The sequence below is a fragment of the Leucopleurus acutus genome (genome assembly GCF_964270905.1).
Source record: "Leucopleurus acutus genome assembly, chromosome: 3".
Taxonomy (NCBI): Eukaryota; Metazoa; Chordata; class Mammalia; order Artiodactyla; family Delphinidae; genus Leucopleurus; species Leucopleurus acutus.
The window spans coordinates 170,158,451-170,181,757 of NC_139145.1; the positions used below are offsets into that span (position 1 = coordinate 170,158,451).

A 23,307-nucleotide genomic window follows, 5' to 3' on the forward strand; every position below is an offset into this window, starting at 1 on the left:
CATGAGCAGTGAAATATGTATGAGTGCCCTGTTGCCTGTGTGACCAGGACTTTCCTGTAGTGATTTCTATAGTGTAAACTGGCAGAGCAAATTATTATTGTTACATAATATTCTTCCATAAATTATTATGTACTCATTCCTATGAAAACCATACCCATCACCCTGACCTGAATGTGACTACCTAAGGTTGAGCCTAATGGCCCCACTAAAGGGAGGGTGGAAGAATGGAATTTATGGGAGAAAGGAGAAATGTCCCATGAATATCCTCATGGGAGGCTGTGAAAGGTAGAAAAAGCAAGTAAAAGCTGGGGCAGGACTCGTGTAAAAAGGAACACTTCTTCCACCTCATCCCAGGCACAGCTGGATTGTTTCATCTTTTAATAAAACACCCACCTTCTCTTTCATTTGATTAGTTACTGACCAGCCACCGTGTGTGTCTCCGGCGGTGCAGGTTACTGATGTGACTACTCTGCTCCGTCACAGGAAAGACATAGTTCCCTCCACTTCCTGGAGGGGATGCTTCTTAGTAACGTCCAAACAAGTCAACGGGAAACGGGCACCACTGTGCCAGATCAGGAGCTTTACCCTCACTCAGTGCCCACAGAGGACATTTCACAAGTGCTCAGGCTACGCTTAATGAATGTTTGTTTTGAGCGCTCAGAGACGAGTATTGAGAAAAGGGGTCCCTAGAACGCTTTCCAACTAAGAGCAATTACTACAGACCCAAGGGTAAGCCTCCATTTCCATCTCAAGTTTCCAAGTAAAACATTCCTTCAAGTGAAGGACAAACTGGTTTCTGAGACCCTCAGGGCTCAAGTGACCCACGTCTAAAATCCCCTTTTCAACGACAGTGGTGTTCATAACTACTCCTCTCAGCCCCGCTGCATTCTGCACACTGGCTGCATTTGTTACATTTGATTCCAACCCAGCAAAATAAAGCACACTTTTTACAGGTAAAAAAGAGACTGTTAAGAATAAGTGCAAACCACTGCCCCTCATGTCTATGGATGTATGTAACAGGAAATTAAATGGTTTTTTAAATGCTTTTAACTAATTAAATAGGAAGGCTTCGCTGGAATGCCACTTAGCAGTAAAGCTAAATTTGCTGTTGAAGCATTTTAAAGAACTATTTTTTATGTCCTTGGACTTGCCAGAGGATTAAGAAATAGAGAGCTCTTCTGTCCTCTGTAAAGACGGGGTTTTGGAAATCTCTCAGAGAGAGATGGGGGAGAATTATGAATTTAATTATATAAGTTGTTTCACTCTAACTCTTAAAACTAAGAGTACTAAATTACAATGTATAATAACAGCTTTTAACCATCAATCAGCAAAATGGAACTGCCATTTCCAATTTTCACTGTTGCTAATTGCTAAGTGACTGCTGATTCCACTGCAGAGAGCGGGGAGTGGCTGGCTACCCATTAGCGACACTCAGGGTCAACATCAGAGAGCAGACCTGGAGCACCTGCCAGGTACCAGCCAACAGTCACACCTTGAACAGGTATGGTCACCCTGCAGAGGTGGAGGTGCACCTACCTGCCAGACCAGGTGCTCCTTGGCCCCCGGCATTGCAGACAGGCAGATGCTCAGCACGACGGTGTGGGAAGAGGAGGTAAGCACACTGGCGATGATGGCATCTCGCATGTTGAAGGGCAGCATGGTGTACACCACGAAGATGATGAAGAGGAAGAATGACACCTACAGGTGGGGAGGAAGGACAGTGAGAGTCACAGAGAATGCCTGTTCCCAAACGCTCCCCCTCTCCTTCCCATTAAAGGCTGCACAGATCCCCAGGAACCACAGCCATTCAAGAAATAATATTACGACAAAAAGAGGGCATGTTCAAACAAATCCACTGCGTTACACAAAAGGACTAACTATTGTGATGGAGGGGAAAAAAGGTTCTTTTTCAAAATTTGGGGATTTTCAGTTTTGGTATCCAAACTATTGCAGACATTAGGTGAATCTGAGCACTTCATGGGTATGGATGCAAAGCTGGTCCTAAACTCTCAGAGTTTTGTATCTGTGCTTTAGAACGCACATCTGGATTCTTTAAGTTTTCTGTCAAACTGTTTCGGGAAATTCAGGGAGAATGGATGGCTGCCACCTGCGGGGAGTTGGTAGAAGCAGATGCCAAGAGGAGGGGCATGGAATTAACAAAATAAAGCAGCTTAGAGATGATTCCCCTGTAGTGAAAACAGTTTGACAGTTTCCCAAAGGTTAAACATACAATTACCATGTGATCCTAAATATATACCCTAGAGAATTGAAAACAAGTACTCAAACAAATACATGTACACACATGTTCATGACAGCACTATTCACAATATTAAAAAGGTGGAAACAATGCAAATGTCCATCCATGGATGAATGGATAAACTGCATGTGGTCCATCCATACAATGGAATACTATTCAGCCCTGAAAAGGAAGGGAATACTGATCCAGGCTCTCATGTGGGTGAACCTCAAAAACATCATACTAAGTGAACACAGCTAGGGCAAAAGACCCCATATTGTATGATCCCACTGATATGAAATATCCAGAATAAGTAAATTTACAGAGACAGAAAGCAGATTGGTGGGTTTTAGGGGCTGGGGCAAGGAGGAATGTGAAGTAACTGCTCAATAGGGAGAGAGTTTCCTTTGGGGTGATGAGAATGTTCCAGAACTAGATAAAGCTGGATATGGCACACACTGTGACTATCCTAAAACCCACTGAATTCTTCCCTCTAAAGTGGCTAATCCATGTTATGTGAATGTCGCCTCAATAAAAAAAATCAATTTGAAACAGCTTAGAGAAAAGTTCGGAATGGAAAAGAAAATGGTTTAGTAGGTAATAAAACAGGCCATTGCCATTATAAAAGAAGCAGAACATCAAAAGGGATACAAAGGTGATAAATCAAATGGAAAAAAGACCAGGCCAAGGTCAGAAAGACAGGGAACGTGGGCATTCGGTGGCTTCATCCACCACACAGCTCTTCACTCAAAAGTAAGTGAGGCTAAGGAAAGAGCTTGCCCCACTTTTACAGGGTGACCCGTGTTACTTTAAGGAATCCTAAAGCCCAGAATAGCAGGAAGGACACAAGAGACAGGGCACCAGCTGTTCTGCTCGTGTGCGTCCGGGTGTAAATTCACGGGAAGGATGCGGGCAAAAGGCTCTGCTCTGGATTTAAAGAGAGGGAAGCTTGGGTGGACGCCAGGCTCATTTCCCCTCCTGCATAGTCACAGGAATCTGTACCACATATTACCATCAAAAAGTAACGGTGCAGATTCTCTTAAGCAGGTTGTCTCAGCCTCAGTACTATTGACCGCTGAGGCTGGATAATTCTTTGCGGTGGATGCTTTCTGTGCACTGCAGGATGGGTGGCAGCATCCCTGGCCTCCACCCACTGGATGCCAACAGCATCCCCCCTTCAAAGCTGTGACAACTGAAAATGTCTCCAGCCATTGTCAAATGTCTTCCAGGGAATAATACCACCTCTGGTGGAGAACCATTAAGCTATAGGAAAAGTCTCTCTTAAGAATGAGAAAAACAATTGTTATGTAGCCACAGCTCACTGAGAAAATTAAATTTACTTTGGAATCCCTAATATCCAGCAAACTTACAGGAAACACTTTCAATTAAGGTATTATTATTGCTACATGTAGAATTTATGCCAAACCCTTATATCCTGCAAAGGCATTAAACGAATATTTTCAGGTATCAGAATTGACAATCAATTACAAAAGAAAACCTCTTTGCCAACTACATGTTTTTCTTCTAATGCAAAATCCTTTAGTATTTCCTTGAAATTAACAAAACTTTTGGACAGCTTTAAAACGCTAACACGATTTCAATTAACACACGCTCTGCAAACATTCTGAGTTTTGAAATGGAAGCACGTGGAAAGCTTATCTGCAGTAACCAAATGGAAAATAGAGGCGGCAGGTTTTCTGAATAGGTGGCTCCTGTTACTCACTTTTGGATGACAAAAGGAAACTGTTAAAGGTCAGTTAAGCAAGTCATATTCAATCAAGTTTTGGATTTTAGTGGCAGCATCCCAGGAGCAACATTTCGGGAGCTCAGCGAGTGGTGCCTGGGCTGCATTCGGCAGGCTGGATGGAAAGAGAGTCTACTGCAGTTTCAAGGCCGGGGGGGGGACAGTCTGCACTTTTCATTACTCCCAGAGGGCTCTATGTTTTTTAGCCTGCTTTCCAAAGCAACTTCAAATAGGGCCATATGTAAATCCAAAATGGATTTGCCGTATCTAAAAGAATGTGTGAGTAAAAAGGTCCAAAACATTAAACTGATACCAAGCTCATAGAAGCCAAGCTCCTACAAACACACACACATGCACACACCTGGGAGGTTTAATTGATGGGTTACCAAGCTCATACAAACACACACACATGCACACACCTGGGAGGTTTAATTGATGGCTTAAAGAGGATGCTTTTATATGCATTACTCTGCAATGTGCTTTTATCACTGAACTATATGTGCACCACAGCCATCTTTCCAAGTCTATAGATGTGAAGGTATTATTTACTTTTTACCAGCTGCAAAATATCCCATAGAAATGGATGCACCACACGACTCCAAAATTTCCTCACTGATGATCACTGTGGCATGATAGGAAGCCCTTATCCAACTGATACAGCAATACTCTCACTGATCTCCTTTTCTCCAGCAGTCTCCTTTCTTTAATCCAGCCAACATACAACTGCTGGATTTCTGATCTTGAGTGCAAAGATCTAGTTAGTTTTTCCTTAGATGAATACTTTCTCTGGCTTACCCCTGTTCTCTGAACACTTTTCTCCAAGGCTTCTTGTGATCACAGAGTAAAGCAGAAACCTCATGGCCTGGAGGTCCAGACTGTCCCCAAACTGACCTTTCCATCCTCACCCCCACTCTGCTCTGGAAGCAGCCTGTCTTCCAGCCAACCCTGGTCATCCCCATGTGGTAGGCATGGGGTGCTCGCCTCTAGGTCTGCCATTGCTCGTTCTCAGAATGTCCTTCCTCCTTTTCTTGGCCTGTTGAAATCTTACCTCTTTCTAGACCCAGTTCATATACAAATTCTTATCATTTCTCCAACACTCTCCAGCTTTCCCCCATCTCACTCAGAGTAAACTCTCAAGACCGGGCAACATCCCACCAGTCCTAGGATGTGGTCTCCTGTGGCCACACTGCCCTCCACTCTGCCAGGTCCCTCCTTCCCTTGCCGTGATCCAGTATCTTTGGCCTCCTGGCTGTTTCTGGGGCCTCCCAGGGGTGCTGCTGCCCAGGTGCTCATCCCTGTGGTGCCCCTACCAGGCTCCCTCTTTCCACTCAGGTCTCTGATCAAGTATTACTTTACCTACCAGACTTAACGGACTGCCCTGCACAAAACAGCAAACCTCCCTTCCACACCCTAGTCCTTGTCACCTCCTTTACCTTATTCACAACATTTATTTATAGTTCTGGGTTCGTTAATCTTCTCCCTCTGCACAGTGAAGATGAAATGACATTGTAAGGGCAGGAACTTGTTTCACTCATAGCCAAGTCCCCAACGCCAAGGCGCACAATGGTTAACACATGGTAGGTGCTCCACAAATATTTGCTGCCTGCACGAAAAACTCTATTATACGTCCCAATATGACCTAAACCACATCCACGTTATTAGCATTTTCTCACTAAATGCATCTCTAAAAATATCTCACCATCTTTCTTGATCCAATGGGCCTTGCCATTAACTACAGCCATATTAAATTTTGAATGATTATTTCTCTACTGATCAAAAAACTTAAATGAACAGACATCTATCAGCTGTCTACGGCAGGAAACAGCAGACACTGGATCGAACAGGAAATGGCCCCTGTTCTCAGGGCACCTCCTAGTTTACCCTCCAGGAGTCCTTGAGCCCTAGGAAAAAATATATATCTTATTGTTTTAGCATACAACTAGAAATGCGAGGTCTTAGAAAAAACTGCCCAAGGAAAAGATAGAATTTTTGAATATATTGATCTAATTGAGCATTCTGGAAGGTAAGTTCTAAATTCAAAATAAAAATTTCCTCTTTGAATGTTATTTCCACCCCAAAGGATTGTTGATTTTGAGAATATTTATATGATTTACTAATTAGGGGCATCTTTAAAACTTTCTGGAAACATTAACTATAAAGCTATTAAGCCAGAAATGTGCTTTAACTTTTAAAAAAACAAAACACACAAGTATATTTACCTTTTCATGTAGATTAGTATTTTATTACCTTGTTCCTTGATCATACTTTACATAAAGATTACTTTAAGTCACTCTTACATTTTTTAGTGCAAATATCACAACTGTGTAGAACAGTACTTTCTTTAATTGGGGAATCCTGTCACACCAATTTTTAGTGCTAAAGCATCCGTGTGTGTTAAGGCTTCTTTGGGTGTCTCTTTATGATCACCCTGCTTTTCAAATTTAACTTTGAATTTAACTCCACCTTTCCTCAGCAGAGAGACGGAGGCTTACCCACGAGGACGAACCAAGGGGAAGGAGATACACACACACACACACACCCCTACATATATATGTACATACATAATGTCATATTATTCAGCCATGAGAAAGAAGAATATCTTGCCCTTTTTAACAACACGGATGGACCTTGAAGGCATTATGCTAAGAGAGATAAATCACAGTGAGAAAGACACTGATGATTTGTTTATATGTATGATATCACTTATATGTGAAATCTAAAAAATTCAACTTGTAGAAACAGAGTACAATGGCGGTTACCAGGGGCTGGGAGTGGAGAAATGGGGAGATGTTTGTCGAAGGGCACACACTTGCAGTTATAGGGCGAGTAAGTCCTGGGGATCTAAAGCACAGCATTGCATTTACAGTTAACAACATTATTATATACATCAAAGTTGCTAAGAAATTAGATCTTAAAGTTCTCACCACAAAAAAGGAATGACAATTATGGGACATGATGATAATCATGTTACAATGTTTAAAATGTTAAAACTGACCATGTCACTCCTCCTCTGTTTATACCCCACCACTGGCTTTCTACAACACTAAGAAAAAGTTCAAAGTCCTCGGTATGCCAATATGGGTTCCTCATGATCTGGTCTGGCTGATGTCTCTAATCTCATATCTCACCAACTCCCATCACCCCACGTTCATAGTCCCTCCATACTGGCCTTATTGATGTTCCTCCGACAACCTCAGGGCCTTTGCACTTTCTGTTCTTCTGCCTCAAATATTCTTCCTTGGATCTTCCCTTGGCTGGCTTCTGTCATCCAGGACAGAAGCTCAAATATCACCTCCCAGAGAGAATCCCACTAACTCTGTATCTAAATTATCACCCCCATTCGTCCTCTAGCTAATCACCCTGCTGAACGCCTTCCTGTCATTATTGGAATCTGAATGCTTATTTTTATATTTTTCTCATTTTTATTTTCTGTCTTTATCCATACAAATGTAGGCTCCATGGGGACAAGGATCCTGTACGGACCTGAGAATAGTACCTGGCACATAAAGATCTCAACACATACGTGCTGAAGGAAAGAAGGGATGAAACATTTCAGGTGTAATTGCACACGCAAGTTCCGAGCAGGGAAGCAAAGGGAGCTGATTGATTAGAGGCTTGTGCTCCACGGTGTGTAACTCAGGGGTGTGAGCCTGGCTCTACAGACCTGCATTCATTCCCACGAGTCCAGGCAGCATGATGGATGACACTCATTTTTATCCCAGCTCATCTTAACGTCTCATCAGTAACAAGGATATAACTAAGAGCAGTAGAGCGTCACAGCTACACATTCGTCATTGAAAGACCCTAGTAATGAAAATTAAGCCAGCTCCTAGTGTCAACAGTGTGTTCGCTGCCTCTGCTAACCTGTGAGTGTCTGATGACTTCTGCCTGGGTGTATGTGCGGTCTTCCCACCTCTCCCCAGTTCACTACTGGTCTTGGCTGATGGTCCTTCAGGGTATGGGAGGTACAAGCTTCCTCAGCACATCCATTATGCTCCGTACCAGTAACAACCCTGAATTGTCTCTTGCTCTGTGGAGCTCAGATCCTTGTTACACCAACTGTGGGCCTTGCACTCGATCTCAGCCTCACCTGGGAACTTGTCAGAAATGTGTGCTCCTGGGCTCCATGCAAAGTTTACTGAATCCGACTTTGTATTCTAACCCTGTTCCCAGGTGGTGCCTGGGACCCATACGGATCTGATGGGCTCTGGGTGGGTTCAGTGGTCAGCGCTAGTCTTGCTTGTGGCAAAGACTGCAGAGAGTTTCCAATATGCCAACCAGATGGACGCACAGGACAAGGGAGATGTGTTCACCTCTGCCACACTGCTCTAATCAAAGTCTGGTCCAAAGCAGACACTGAGTTAATCAATGAATCAGTGAACTACGAGAAATTATTCATCTTTGACTTTGTTATTAGATCTTTTTTTCTTTCTTTTTTTAAAAATTTTGGAGTATAGTTGATGTAAAATATTGTGCTAGTTTCAGGTGTACAGCAAAGTGAATCAGTTATACTTATACATATATCCACTCTTTTTTAGAGTCTTTTCCCATATAGGCCATTACAGAGTACTGAGTAGATTTCCTGTGCTATACAGCATGTCCTTATTAGTCACCTATTCTATATATAATAGAGTGTATATGTCAATCCCAATTGCCATTTATCCCTCCTCCCCAAGCCATTAACCATAAGATTGTTTTCTACGTCTATAACTCTATTTCTGTTTTGTGAATAAGTTCATTTGTACCATTTTTTTAGATTCCACATAAGCTATATGACATGACACCGTACATAGAGTATCCTAAAGATGCTACCAGAAAACTACTAGAGCTTATCAGTTAATTTGGTAAAGTTGCAGGATATGAAATTAATACAAAGAAATCTCTTGCATTCCTATACACTTACAACAAAAGATCAGAAAGAGAAGTTAAGAAGACAATCCCATTTATGATTGCATCAAAAAGAATAAAATACCTAGGAATAAACCTACCTAAGGAGGCAAAAGACTTGTGCTCAGAAAACTATAAGATACTGATGAAAGAAATCGTTATTAGATCTTATTTCTTGAACTCTCCAGGCCAATTTGATTTTAAAATAGAGACCAATCTAAATAATTATTTATTTCCAGCTTCATTTCTACTAAATAAGCAAAAGGGACCAGACCAACAGTTACTAATGACATGTGATGTCTGGGTCATTCAACACACCTTCCTCCATGTTGTCACTGCCCCAACCTGTTGCTTCCATTTTCCTGACAGAAGCACTCGTTTCAGAGGAAGGAAATGAACTGTCCATTTGAGTCATCAAATAGTATCTCTCATTCGATTCTGAATAGTTAAGTAGAACTCCATCTTTCTTACTATGAAAGATATACTTAGAAATTCTTGGAAATTAACTCTATACTATACAAAAACATCTTTAATGACCGTAATTCAGGATAAAACGCAGGGACACCTTGAAGACTCAATGATAGAAAAGATTCTATTTTTCTTCTGCAGATATTTTTGGACAAGAATATTTTCTGAATATCGACTCTATTTTTACAGAATATGAAAACATATCTTTAAATGTTATATTATTAAGGGAAAGAATACATATGATGTTCTTTGATGGAAAGCCTGGGCTCCAAAAGAGTAATGATGAAACCATGAATCACTGGGTAGCTTTCATTCTTCTCCTGAAGATGTTTCTCAGAGTTAAGGGAGATTAATGTTGGAATCAGAGGTAAAACAATAACTTTCACTGTGCCTTTTTTTAATTTAAAATAGGTGGGAGGTATATCATAAATTTTAAAAAGCTTGAAAAAGAGAGAATAGTAGGAGGTAAAAAAAAAAACTAATATCCTAGCACAAAGGCAGCCTGCCATCTTCGCCAGCGAATTTGGACAGTTCTGTCTGTCCAGACCCTCAGCCCCTACTTTGAGACGGTGATGACTAATGCAGTTTCCTGATTTCTTTTCCACGGTCACTTCTCTTCCTCCTGTTTCTTTGTTTAGACCTGGGTATCCATCTACTTATATGTTTCATATTCCTTTCTTCATCTTTCATGCATTCATTTATTCAACAGTATTTAACTCTACAATATATGAAGCATTTTGTTACCTATCATGGATAATACAGGGTCCCTGTTCATAAGACACTTGAAATTCCTTCGAGTGAAGGCCAATTTCCAAACTTGTCCATTTGTTTCCTGTACCTTCTTTCCCCCCTCATACTCACATAAAGATGGCAGGGTCTGTCTGCAAGTCTGATTTGCTTAGAGTTAAAAATATGTAAACTTTCCACCAGTAATTAGCAAACTACTTTGTCTGAATATGAGCTACCGTCCTCATTGTTAAAGCATGTAAACTCTGTTTCTTGGGTCTGGAAAAGTAGTATAGTGTTCCCACATTATCCTCCTGTTTCCCAGAGTACCCCTTCAGTTTTTTAAAGATTTTTTTGGGATGGTGGTCATTTGGTCAAGATAAAAATGAGAACACAAGGCATTTTTTGTTTGTTTGTTTGCGGTACGCGGGCCTCTCACTGTTGTGGCCTCTCCCGTTGCGGAGCACAGGCTCCGGACGTGCAGGCCCAGCAGCCATGGCTCACAGGCCCAGCCGCTCTGCGGGATGTGGGATCCTCCCGGACCGGGGAACGGACCCGTGCCCTCTGCATTGGCAGGCAGACTCTCAACCACTGCGCCACCAGGGAAGCTCCACAAGGCATTCTTGAACTTTGCTCAGTTAGGCACAGTTTCCTAATGTAGAAGATGTGGTCACAGTTCTTTCTTCTCATCTTGCCCTTGCCATGGAGATCAGGAGATGCAGTATTCGTCTCTACGGCATTGACTTTGGACTTGGTCATGAGACTTACTTTCAGTAATGGGGTATGGGCTGAAGTGACAGCAACCAGCTCAGAACTGAGGCTTTCAGGGGCTTCAATTCATGTTTCTGCCTGCCCTCTTGGATGTCTGGTCTTCCTCAATGAGAAGGACATGGCCCAGAAAGACACATCTCTTTAAACTGGGTCTGGATTAAAGACAATGGAGTAGATCTGGACCCAAAACAAAGTCTGGAATATATCCTACCTGCTGAGCCTGGGTAGGGCCAACAGAAATCAGACAAATCTAGCCAACCTGCAAACTAGTGAGTATGAAAGAGAAAATACATGATTACTGCTACAAGCCACTTGGATTTGGGAGTTGCTTATTATTCAGAATTATCGGAGAAGAAACCTGACTAAAACAGCAGTTGGTATCAGAAGTGATGTTCTACTTTAAGGAAAACCTAAAATATAGGTCATTGCCTTTGAAACTTCCAAAGAATTATTATGTTAACCTATTGGCAAAATAATCGGTAAGCATGGTTTCTAAGAAAGCCATTTACCAAAATGTCCAGGCTTCATACGGTCTTGGAATTGCATGAAAAAGTCTTTGGAAACAACAGAAAAAAGAACTGAGAAAAGGTAGAACGTTCCCAGAAATAGCTGTTAGTATGTAGAAAGAACATCATCCAACCTAAAACTGATATTGTGACGATCTCAAAATACATTACAAACAGGATCTATTGACAAGTATTTTCTTATTTTACAATTGGGAAGATCAAGGTGCTGAAGGGTTAAGTATTTTGTCCAGAGTCATAAGGCAGCATAAAAACAAGCCATGATCTTCTGCTGAAGCTAAAACATTATTTCACCATAATTTCTGAAGGTTAACAGGACAACATAAGGTGAGCATTGTCCAGGGTATTCATGTTATTCAAAATAAAAAGAACCTTGAGAATCCATCTGCTCTACCAAACAGCTTGCTCCAACACCAGGAAGTCCTTCTCCTTAAAAATTATTTTCCTCATCAAATGCAAAGAAAGAAAATAGTAAGTTCATTTGGAAGCAATCAGGTAAAATGATGTCTATTAGAAATTGTCTACTTAATATTTTTTCTAGTACATGGTTAGGAAAAAATAATGTGCTCTTGTTTATGTTTTCCTTTTTTGTGAAAAAGCTTTTAAGTTTCATTAGGTCCCATTTGTTTATTTTTGTTTTTATTTCCATTTCTCTAGGAGGTGGGTCAAAAAGGATCTTGCTGTGATTTATGTCAGAGTGTTCTGCCTATATTTTCCTCTAAGAGTTTTATAGTGTCTGGCCTTACATTTAGGTCTTTAATCCATTTTGAGTTTATTTTTGTGTATGGTGTTAGGGAGTGTTCTAATTTCACTCTTTTACATGTAGCTATCCAGTTTTCCCAGCACCACTTATTGAAGAGGCGGGCTTTTCTTGTATATTCTTGCCTACAAGACGAAAAGACAACCCTCAGAATGGGAGAAAATATTTGCAAATGAAGCAACTGACAAAGGATTCATCTCCAAAATTTACAAGCAGTTCATGCAGCTCAATATCAAAAAACAAACAACCCAATCCAAAAATGGGCACCTAAATAGACATTTCTCCAAAGAAGATATACAGACTGCCAACAAACACATGAAAGGATGCTCAAAATCACTAATCATTAGAGAAATGCAAATCAAAACTACAATGAGATATAACCTCACCCTGGTCAGAATGGCCATCATCAAAAAATCTACAAACAACAAATGTTGGAGAGGGTGTGGAGAAAAGGGAACACTCTTGCACTGTTGGTGGGAATGTACAATGATACAGCCACTATGGAGAACAGTATGGAGGTTCCTTAAAAAACTAAAATAGAATGACCATACGACCCAGCAATCCCACTACTGGGCATATACCCTGAGAAAACCATAATTCAAAAAGAGTCATGTACCACAATGTTCATTGCAGCTCTATTTACAATAGCCAGGACATGGAAGCAACCTAAGTGTCCATCAACAGATGAATGGATAAAGAAGATGTGGCACATACATACAATGGAATATTACTCAGCCATAAAAAGAAACAAAATTGAACTATTTGTAGTGAGGTGGATGGACCTAGAGTCTGTCATACAGAGTGAAGTAAGTCATAAAGAGAAAGACAAACACTGTATGCTAACACATACATAGGGAATCTAAGAAAAAAAAAAGAAAATGGTTCTGAAGAACCTAGGGGCAGGACAGGAATAAAGACGCAGACATAGAGGATGGACTTGAGGACACGGGGAGGGGGAAGGGTAAGCTGGGACGAAGTGAGAGAGTGGCATGGACATATATACACTACCAAATGTAAAATAGATAGCTAGTGGGAAGCAGCCACATAGCACAAGGAGATCAGCTCGTTGCTTTGTGACCTCCTAGAGGGGTGGGATAGGGAGGGTGGGAGGCAGGCACAAGAGGGAGGAGATATAGGGATATATGTTTATGTATAGCTGATCCACTTTCTTATACAGCAGAAATTATCATACCACTGTAAAGCAATTATACTCTAATAAAGATGTTAAAAAAATAAAAATGTACTCTTTGATGATTTTTTAAATCATTCTTTTTTCAGAAGGTAGTAAATAGATTTCTACTTTCTGAGCTTATATTTTTACAAAAGTGACTCTGAACATTTTCATCTCTCTGTGGCCCCCTTTTTGTGTGTAACAGAATGGACCAGGAGCCCACCCTTCAAGTGAAGAATTTCCCATCCTTCCAGTCTGGCAAGTGGATATCAGACAGTCAAGAACAACATATCTCAAATTCAACCTTTCCTGCTGCAGTTATATCAACTTCACTTTATTAACGTCCAGATTTAAATTATACAGTACGCTGCCATTAAATCAGCATTGATTATAAGGTCATGTGTTCAAAGACACTCACAGCCTTGAGTAGCTAATGTTATAAAATAGACAGCAATGCACTTCTACTCTAAGTAATCTCAGGGATTACTTATAGTAAGACTATCCAGACAATTCCATTAACAGAATTAATCAATCAAATATCATGATATACTGGCTCCTTTTAAACGAGTTGTTTGGGTAAAAATAACCGCAGCCTTAATTTGTTTATCTTTCTCTTTCTAGTCAAATGTCAGCTGTTTCCTTCTACCTTTACCTCCAGCTTTTAAGGAACTGGGATAAGAGCCTCACTATTTGCATTCCCAGTTTATGATAACCTACATTTTGCATGTATGCATATTTTGAAGCTTTAAATCATCAGCTTATCTATAGAAACACCAAAACCTGATCTGCCATCCTTTATGTGTATGAACTGGCCACATTTTCGGGGTACATAATCTTTTTAAAAATTGTTTTCTTTTTTTACGTTCCTCCAGTCGTTTAGACAAGCACCTTACTGAGGAGTTGGCACCATGCTAGGCTGATTCTATGGCTAATGGGCTGTGCCACGAGCAAGTACTACCTCAATTCTACTCAGTAAAGGAAAATACTGTTGCATGGAACAATTTGGAAAAGCAGTATCACTACTTCAATAACAGGTAGGTTTCGTAGAAGAAATGGTGTCCTGGAAAATCACTTTGAATAATAAAATTTTAGAAGAACAACAGCAAAAAAAAAAAAAAAACAAAAAACAGTAAGGTCCTCATAAAAAAAATAAAATGTTATGTAAAAGGGCTTTTATTTATATTCACTGTTTTGGTCTTTATGAATATTCATGCCCATATTCTTTTGAAACATTATATTTATTTAATTTGAAAGGCCAGTGCTTCAGATGAGAAAAACTCATGCGGGGAAAATGAGTGAATTATTCATCTAAAAACAAATACTCCATTTTCTACTTGTGTGTTCAACATCTACATAAATCAGCATCCGGGTGAAGCAGTGTGTTTGTACAAGGGGGGTCTTACCACAAAAAGACCCACCAAGCTCTAAATGCCTTTGTTTGCTTCTTCTCTCATTCTGAAAGAGGAAAATATTAAAGGGGAGAATGCATATGCCTGAGCTGTAAAGATGAATTATTTCTGTGTCCGTGTTGGCTCTGTGAGGCTTTCAATTCTTGAATTACACAACTTCCTGAAACAGCTCTCAACTCCAACCGTCTCACGGCGGCTGCCTGTTAATAATTCCTTATGTTCCCTCCTATATGTCAGTGAAAATCGGACGGTCTTCAGAGCAGGTCTGTTCTACAGCAATAATTTCATTCTGGAACACCAGAGCTGCTTTATTTGGCTTTTTTATTTACCTATTTTTTTCACAGAAGGGTCCAAACCGTCACCACCTGTCCCGTCAGCAGTCCTCTCATGTTTACATGGGGCATCACGGTTTGCACAGGATCTGGTCTTTCTAAGTATTATTTTAAAGTCTCAGGATTATTAAGTTTGGGGCTTATGTCACAGTTCTATGACATGCTTCATGGTATTTAAAGAAACGTGATGCCATCACCAGTATCATGAAAACCAGTAGTAAACTGTATGCTGTAACAGGCTTTGCCTCACTTTTTAAAAAACATTTTGGCTGCACCTCGCAGGATGTGGGATCTTAGTTCCTCAACCAGGGATCGAACCTGCACAGCCTGCAGTGGCAGTAAGGAATCTTAACCACTGGACCGCCGGGGAAGCCCCATGGCCTCACTTTAAAGACACTGCAAAAACGAAAAAGCACCACACATATTTCTGGCTGAACAATATTTATTTTTTTCAAGTGATAACTCCCCTATTACTACCTAAACATTAGTAACTGCATGTAAATCCCCGTTTACATAGGCACTATGTTCCTGAGAGCAATGCTAACTAATCAGAAACGGGAAAGTTTTACACTCTGGATATTTTCATAATTCTATTACTTTGAAAATGCTTACGTTAAAATAGACTCAATAGGTTTTATTTAAAAGAACATTCCATTCTAGAGTCTGTAAAGTTTGATATTTGGATCTGTGTTTGGGTCTATTTCAGTTTTTTTTTTTCTGGTTCATAGCTGACTTGGGCTCTGTCCTTTAATAAGTGTGTTCCTTGATCTAAGAGGGAGAACACCAGGTAGATGGACTCAGATAAAGGGCACTGAGTCATAATGGCCGAGGCTGATACTGTTTCCAGAAGCCTACTAGGTGGTTCTCTCAATCCCGGAAGGCAAGGAAACTGAGACAGAGCTTCACATGAAAGCATATCTACATCAAGGGCACAGCTAAGACTTTTGCTAAACTTGCCTCTTGTTGATTTTTTTTTCATGGCTCATGAACACCCACGAAGGGCAAACCTGGGGAAAGCAAATATGAGGTCATTCTGCTCTTAATAAACTCATATCTTTATCATGCTGTTCTCTCTTCTTGAAATACCATCCCTGTCCTTAAAAAACAAAAGGGGGTTAAATCTTGTTCTTAAGGATCTGTCTTTATTCCACTGTTAGGCTGATGTGTCCCATCAGGGTGCCCATGTGCACACTGCACCCTCTCTTCAATTCCAAGAGGCTTCCCTGGGTGGGGACTGCCCTGGACTTCCCTGGGTGCTGCCCTCCTCCTAACCATCATGCAGCCAACACACCCTTGTGACAAGCCTAGGAGAAAGGGTTATCTGATGGGATAAGGAAACTGACTCAGAGACAGGAAGCACCGTGCCCAGGGTCACTCTAACAGCAGGAGGCAGCACTTGGGTTGAAACCCTGGGGGTCTAGTGCCAGTGTCTACACCCCAATACCGCCCTCGCTTGCCTCTGAGCTCAGCCCCAAACCAGCACGCGGCTACTGACTGATGTGACTTGAGGACTAAGCCCATCTTAGAGTATTAGAGGTAGAAGAAAACATACGATTGGTTTCTTACTGTCTCCCTACTTACCAACTTTTTTGTGTGCACTTTAGTTACTAAGTATTTCATTATATTACACAATTAATGGCACACTTCTCAGACACTTTTAATATCTCGGGAGGAGATTTTTAAGAGCAAGGGAAGGCACCTAGGAGAATGTCATGAATCCAGGGGAAATCAAGAAACAACTACTCTGGGCAAAGATGGGGTCCAATGAGGTCAGATGTCATTTCCTTTATTCCTTCATTAAGCACCTACTGTGTACCCAGCTCCACACTCCACACAGATACATCAGGGGGCAAAGGGCACTTAATTTGGCTCTCATGGAACTGGTGCGCCTCAGGGACCAAAGAAGCAGGCAGCTCTGACATGGGGGACAGGCACTTGTAGACTCAGGGAGTGCCACAAAAAACCCAGACAGGGGACAGCTTTATCTCAGAGAATAACATTCCAGGGTGAAGGGACCATGTGGGCAAAGCCTGGAGGTGACACAGTCTAGCCACAGGAAATGATTTTGCTCTACTGGCTTCCAAGCACTGCACTGGATCATTTTAATTGTGCCAAGTGTAATATACATTATTGGTATCAGTGAAAGCCCGTTTGGACCAGGGTCATTTATTCTTGTACTAAAAGGCTTCTGCGAGGCTGCCAGGCACATGAATGGGTGGGTCATACCAGAAGCGCAGCTGCTCCATAGACCATGAGCATTCCGCTCAGCAGTCCCTAACAAGTCTGCATCTGCATCGTCTCCAGACGTGGTTTCCTCTGTCCCTAGCCATCCTACCTCTTTCTCCTGGACCCATCGGCCAAGGAGACCACACTCTCAGGCTGGAATCAGAAGGCGAGCGATGCTAGGAAAGCAGGCAGCCCCCAGCCTGCCCCACTGGCTGGGAAACTGTGGGAACAGAGGTGACTTCCAGGTGGGAAAGGCAGCCTGAAACAGTAGGTCCATCTTCCGCTCTGTCCTGGGGGAGGCTTGACCATTCCTAGTGGATGAGAATGCTCAAAGCGGGGTCTTCTGCCTGGCCTCCCACTCGGGGCGCTGGCAGGAGACTGGCTCTAATGCTGCCCTGCGAGGGGGGCAGGGGTTCGACTCCGAGGTGCTAAGGGTGATCTTGAACATGGATGACAATTTCTTTTTTTCCATAATTTTTAAAATTTATTTTATTTATTTAGTTTTGGCTGCATTGGGTCTTCGTTGCTGCATGCGGGCTTTCTCTAGTTGAGGCGAGTGGGGGTTACTCTTCGTTGCTGTGCGCAGGCTTCTCATGGCAGTGGCTTCTCTTGTTGCAGAGCATGGGCTCTAGGCCACGTGGGCTTCAGTAGTTGTGGCACACAGACTCAGTAGTTGTGGCTCGCAAGCTCTAGAGCGCAGGTTCAGTAGTTGGTGGCGCACGGGCTTAGCTGCTCTGCGGCATGTGGGATCTTCCCCAACCACGGCTCAAACCCATGTCCCCTGCTTTGGCAGGCGGATTCTTAACCACTGCATCACCAGGGAAATCCCTGGATGACAGTTTCTGACAGTTTTTTCTTCTAATTATTGTTGCTGGCTTTCCAGAAGTGTGGATTTAAACTCTGTTCTGCAATGACACGTAGGCATCAGAACCAGGAACCAGGTGAGCAGGGGGCTGGGGGGAGCTCCTTATTCATCCTCCAGCCTGGTCCCGTCTCCAGGGTACAGTCACAGTGTGGCTGGCCCCGACATCCTCCCCTGGGTGCACCCCCCACATTGAAGCAATACCCCATCTCTTGAGGGTACCCCTAAGGTAGGAGATAGACAGGCCCCAGGCTGAGCAGCTACAGGTGGTCTCCTGCTGGTGCTTCGAGGTGGGATACCGGTGGGAGCATAGGGCCCTGACTGGGTGCATTCTTGTGGATTTCCTGGCCCGATACATGCACAGAGAAGACCTCAGTGTAGGGGAAGGACAAAAGGAGGGAGAAGATGCCAGCTAGAATCCATCTTGGCTGAGAGATAAGTACCCAAACCAGGACCAAATATGGAGTTGACTGGCCAGAAAAAAAAAAAAAAAAAAAACACTCTTATATAAGCAACCTAAGCCGCTCCCATTGTGCGCAACTCACTCAGAGCTCACCTGTGTGCTCTTTCACACGTCTTTTGTTTTTCCCACATGCACTTTGCTTCTAATAAACACTTTTATCTTTTTCACAATCTTGGTCTCTTTGCTGAGTTCTTTCTTCAAAGAAGACAAGAAGCAAGGTCCTTCTTTTCACCACCGGAATCAGTCCCAGCATAGGAGGGGACTCTGTGTGTCTAAATGACTTCATATCATGTGGCATTAGGCAAGTGTCTCAGTGCTGTGACTGGGTGGTCCTGTGTCTCTCCCCTGCTCCATGAATATTCCCACCAGGGGACCCAACATGAGAGCTGGAACTACAATTCCAGAGGCCATGGGGCCCGCAGGCTCTGTACTGCCAGGACAAGCAAAGTTGACAGTGGGCTCAAAGCAGAGTGGGTCCAGTCTCTCCAGTAGTCTACCTCTGCCTTCCCCTGCACCATCTGGTTTTCCTTTGGAAGAGAATTTCAAGCCGTTTTGTTATTGGAAAGAAGAAAAACATTCTCTGGGTTGGAGGAGTGTAAACATCTACACTTATATCACGACTGTTTCTCTAAGTCTCTCACCAGCTACGGTATTTCCTAAAAGTTATTTCTCAATTTTATTGTACCCCAAAGCTACCTAATTTCTTCTCAAGCCAGATCATATTATTTAAAAGCATATAACTTGAGTTTACATTTTAAAAGATCTGTGATTCTGTTCAAAAAGCATCAATATCTTCATAAAATAATTTCTGTTGAATAGTAACATCGTTTTAGGTCTTAGGGTTGTTAATTTTTTTGAAATTCTTTGGCACATTTAAGTGTTTCTGTTGAGTTTGTTTCCTATAAGGAGAGACAGGACCTGTAAGGAACCAGCCAAGTTTCACATTAGCTTGTACATTCCTCCTTCTTCACATGCAAACAGATACTAGAACCAGCACTAAATGAAACATCATGTCAAGATCCCAGGCAGGATGTCCAAGGAGGGAAGAAAATGGAAACACTTATTTAAAAAAGATTTTATTTAAAAAGTAACTATTACTCATGAATCAAACATAAAAACGATGTTGAAAGTTTTCTGTAAGAACATACATAAACATAAATTTTCTTAAACCTGGCACAATCATTTCAACTTTTAAATCTCTTAACTAACTTAGACTATACACTTCAGAAAAACACCTCTACTAATTAATTAAGCACACGTCAATAATTTTCAAACAATACTTTTCCACCTCAGACCTAGAATCAAGAATTTCTCCAAGGATCCTGATCTCTTTAAGAGGAAGACTATTTAGAAACCAGGAATTGGGCACTAGCTGTGACCACTTTTTTCTGGTCACTTTCTGTGGGCACAGCTAAGAAATACATACATAAATATGTGTCATGAGTACATAGTGCTTCTAATTTAAACCTAACACATACTACATTGTTCTTCTTCATCTTGTTCAAATCATATGTATATTTCTCTTCTCCAGTGATAACCCTGGTTCCTGACATCATCAATATATTTATTCTGTCTTTCAATACCCACTCTTAATGACATCTTTAGAATTACTATATCAATACAATGGCCAAAAAAAGCCAAGTAAAGTCCAAAATGTGTTTCAGATCCTTCTGTTCTTATAAATTTTCCACAAAGATTATACAGCCAGGCTACTGCATTCAAAAGCTATCTGTATTGATTTATCTTTCTGTGTAGTCATCAGTATGATATGTGTTTAGGTTAATCTGAGGGTTTGATTTTTTTTCTGCCTATCCAATTTATTTATTTGTTTAGTTAGTTATCTATTTACCTATTTATTTCTATCTTTTTTTCTTCCAGTTTTATTGAGACATAATTGACATGAAGCACTGTATAAGTTTAAGGGGTACAGCATAATGATATGACTTACATACATCATGAAATTATTATCATAATAAGTTTAATGAACATCCCTCATCGCATATAGATACAAAATTAAAGAAAGAGTATGCTTTTCTTGTGATGAGAACTCTTAGAATTTACTCTTAACTTTCACATGTAACATAAAGCAGTGTTAATTATATTTATCATGTTGTACATTACACCCCCAATTCTTATTTATCTTATAACTGGAAGTTTGTATCTTTTGACTGCCTTCATTCCAACCACAATGCTATGAGATTAGAAATCAATTACAGGGATAAAACTGGAAAAAACACAAACACATGAGGCTAAACAATATGTTACTAGACAACGAATGGATCACTGAAGAAATCAAAGAGGAAATCAGAAAATACCTGGAGACAAATGACACAATGAAAACACGATAATCCAAAACCTATGGGATGCAGCAAAAGCAGTTCTAAGAGGGAAGTTTATAGCAATACAATCCTACCTCAGGAAACAAGAAAAATCTCAAATAAACAACCTAACCTTACACCTAAATCAACTAGAGAAACATGAACAAACAAAACCCAAAGTTGGTAGAAGGAAAGCAATCATAAAGATCAGAGCAGAAACAAATGAAATAGAGAAAAAGAAAACAATAGCAAAGATCAAAGAATCTAAAAGCTGGTTCTTTGAGAAGGTAAACAAAATTGATAAACCTTTAGCAGACTCATCAAAAAAAAAAAGGAAGAGGACTCAGTTCAGTAAAATTAGAAATGAAAAAGGAGAAGTTACAACTTTCACCACAGAAATACAAAGGAACGTAAGAGACTACTACAAGCAACTCTATGCCAATAAAATGGACAACCTGGAAGAAATGGACAAATTCTTAGAAGGTATGACCTTCCAAGACTGAACCAGGAAGAAACAGAAAACATGAACAGACCAATTACAAGTAATAAAATTGAAACCGTGATTTAAAAACTCCCAATGGGGCTTCCCTGGTGGCGCAGTGGTTGAGAGTCCGCCTGCCAATGCAGGGAACGCGGCTTCGTGCGCTGGTCCAGGAAGATCCCACATGCCACGGAGCGGCTGGGCCCGTGAAACATGGCCGCTGAGCCTGCACGTCCAGAGCCTGTGCTCCGCAGTGGGAGAGGCCAAAACAGTGAGAGGCCCACGTACCGCAAAACAAAAAACAAAATAAAACAAACAAACAAACAAACAAAAAACTCCCAATGAACTGAAGTCCAGGACCTGATGGCTTCACAGGCGAATTCTATCAGACTGCCTTCATTCAGCACCCCACTCCAACTGCTCCACTTCTGGTAACCACAAATTTGATCTTTTTCTATGAGTGAGTTTGTTTGTTTGCTTTTGAAGTATAACTGACCTACCACACTATGACAGCTCCTGTTACACAGCATAGTGACTGGATACTTTAATACATTTCAAAATGATCACCAGGATAAGTCTAGTTACAATATGTCACTATACAAAGACATGACCTAGTTATTGACTATATTCTCCTCACTGTACCTTTCATACCCATGACTCATTTATTTTGCAACTGTTAAGTCTGTATCTTTTAATCTCCCTCACCTATTTCACTTATCCCCTCCACACTCCTCCTCTCTGGCCACCAACTCTGTTCTTTGTATCTATGACTCTTTACATTTTGTTATGTTTGTTCATTTGTTGTGTTTTTTTAGATTCCATATATAAGTGAAATCATACAGTATTTGTCTTTCTCTGTCTGACTTATTTCACTTAGCATTAATACCCTCTAGATCCATCCATGTTGTTACAAATGGCAAGATTTCTTTTTTTTTATGGCTGAGTAGAATTCATATATATATATATATATATATATATATACACACACATATATACATATATACACACATCTTCTTTGTCCGTTCATCTCTCAATGGACACTTAAGTTGCTTTCATGTTTTGGCTATCGCATATAATGCTGCAATGAACACAGGGGTGCATATATCTTTTTGAATTAGTGTTTTTGTTTTCTTCAGAAAAATACCCAGAAGTGGAATTGCTGGATCCTATGATAGTTCTATTTTTAAATTTTTGAGGAACCTCCCTACTATTTGCCATAGTGGCTGCATGAATTTACATTCCCACCAACAGTGCACGAAGCTTCTCCTTTCTCCACATCCTTGCCAACACTTGATATTTGGTGTCTTTTTGATACTTGTCATTCTCACAGGTGTGAGGTGTTATCTCATTGCAATTTTCATTTGCATTTCCCTGATGGTTAGTGATGTTGAGCGTCTTTCATATGTCTTTTGGCCATCTCTATGTCTTCTATGGAAAAGTGTCTATTCAGGTCCTCTGCCCATTTTTTTTAATCAGGTTGTTTGTTTGATCTGATGTTGAGTTGTATGAATTCTTTGTATGTTTTGGGTATTAATCCATTATCAGACATATCATTTGCAGATATCTTCTCCCATTTTGTAGGTGGATTTTTTGTTAATAGTTTCCTTTGCTATGCAAATCTTTTTGGTTCAATGTAGTCCTATTTGTTTACTTTTGCTTTTGTTTCCTTTGACTTGGGAGACAGATCCAAAATAATACTACTAAGACTGATGTCAAACAGCTTACAGCCTATGTTTTCTTCTAGAAGTTTTATGGTTTCAGGTCTTACATTCAAGTCCTTAATCCATTTTGATTTTGTATTTGCTTATGGTGTGAGAGAGTAGTCTAGTTTCATTCTGTTGCATGTAGCTGTCCAGTTTTCCCAACACCATTTTTAAAGAGGCTGTCTTTTCTCCATTGTATATTCTTGACTCCTTTGTCATAGATTAA

At 40.9% G+C, this 23,307-nt stretch overlaps 1 protein-coding gene across 1 annotated transcript in view; it reads right to left on the reverse strand.

Moving 5' to 3' along the window:
- ADCY2 (adenylate cyclase 2) overlaps nucleotides 1–23,307 on the reverse strand; it is a gene marked incomplete at both ends in the record, with an annotated part of 432,098 nt that overhangs the window by 322,031 nt on the left and 86,760 nt on the right. The window contains one exon of the mRNA XM_082836187.1: nucleotides 1,537–1,698. Coding sequence (XP_082692313.1) covers nucleotides 1,537–1,698 — 162 coding nt within the window. The remainder of the gene's footprint in view (nucleotides 1–1,536; nucleotides 1,699–23,307) is intronic.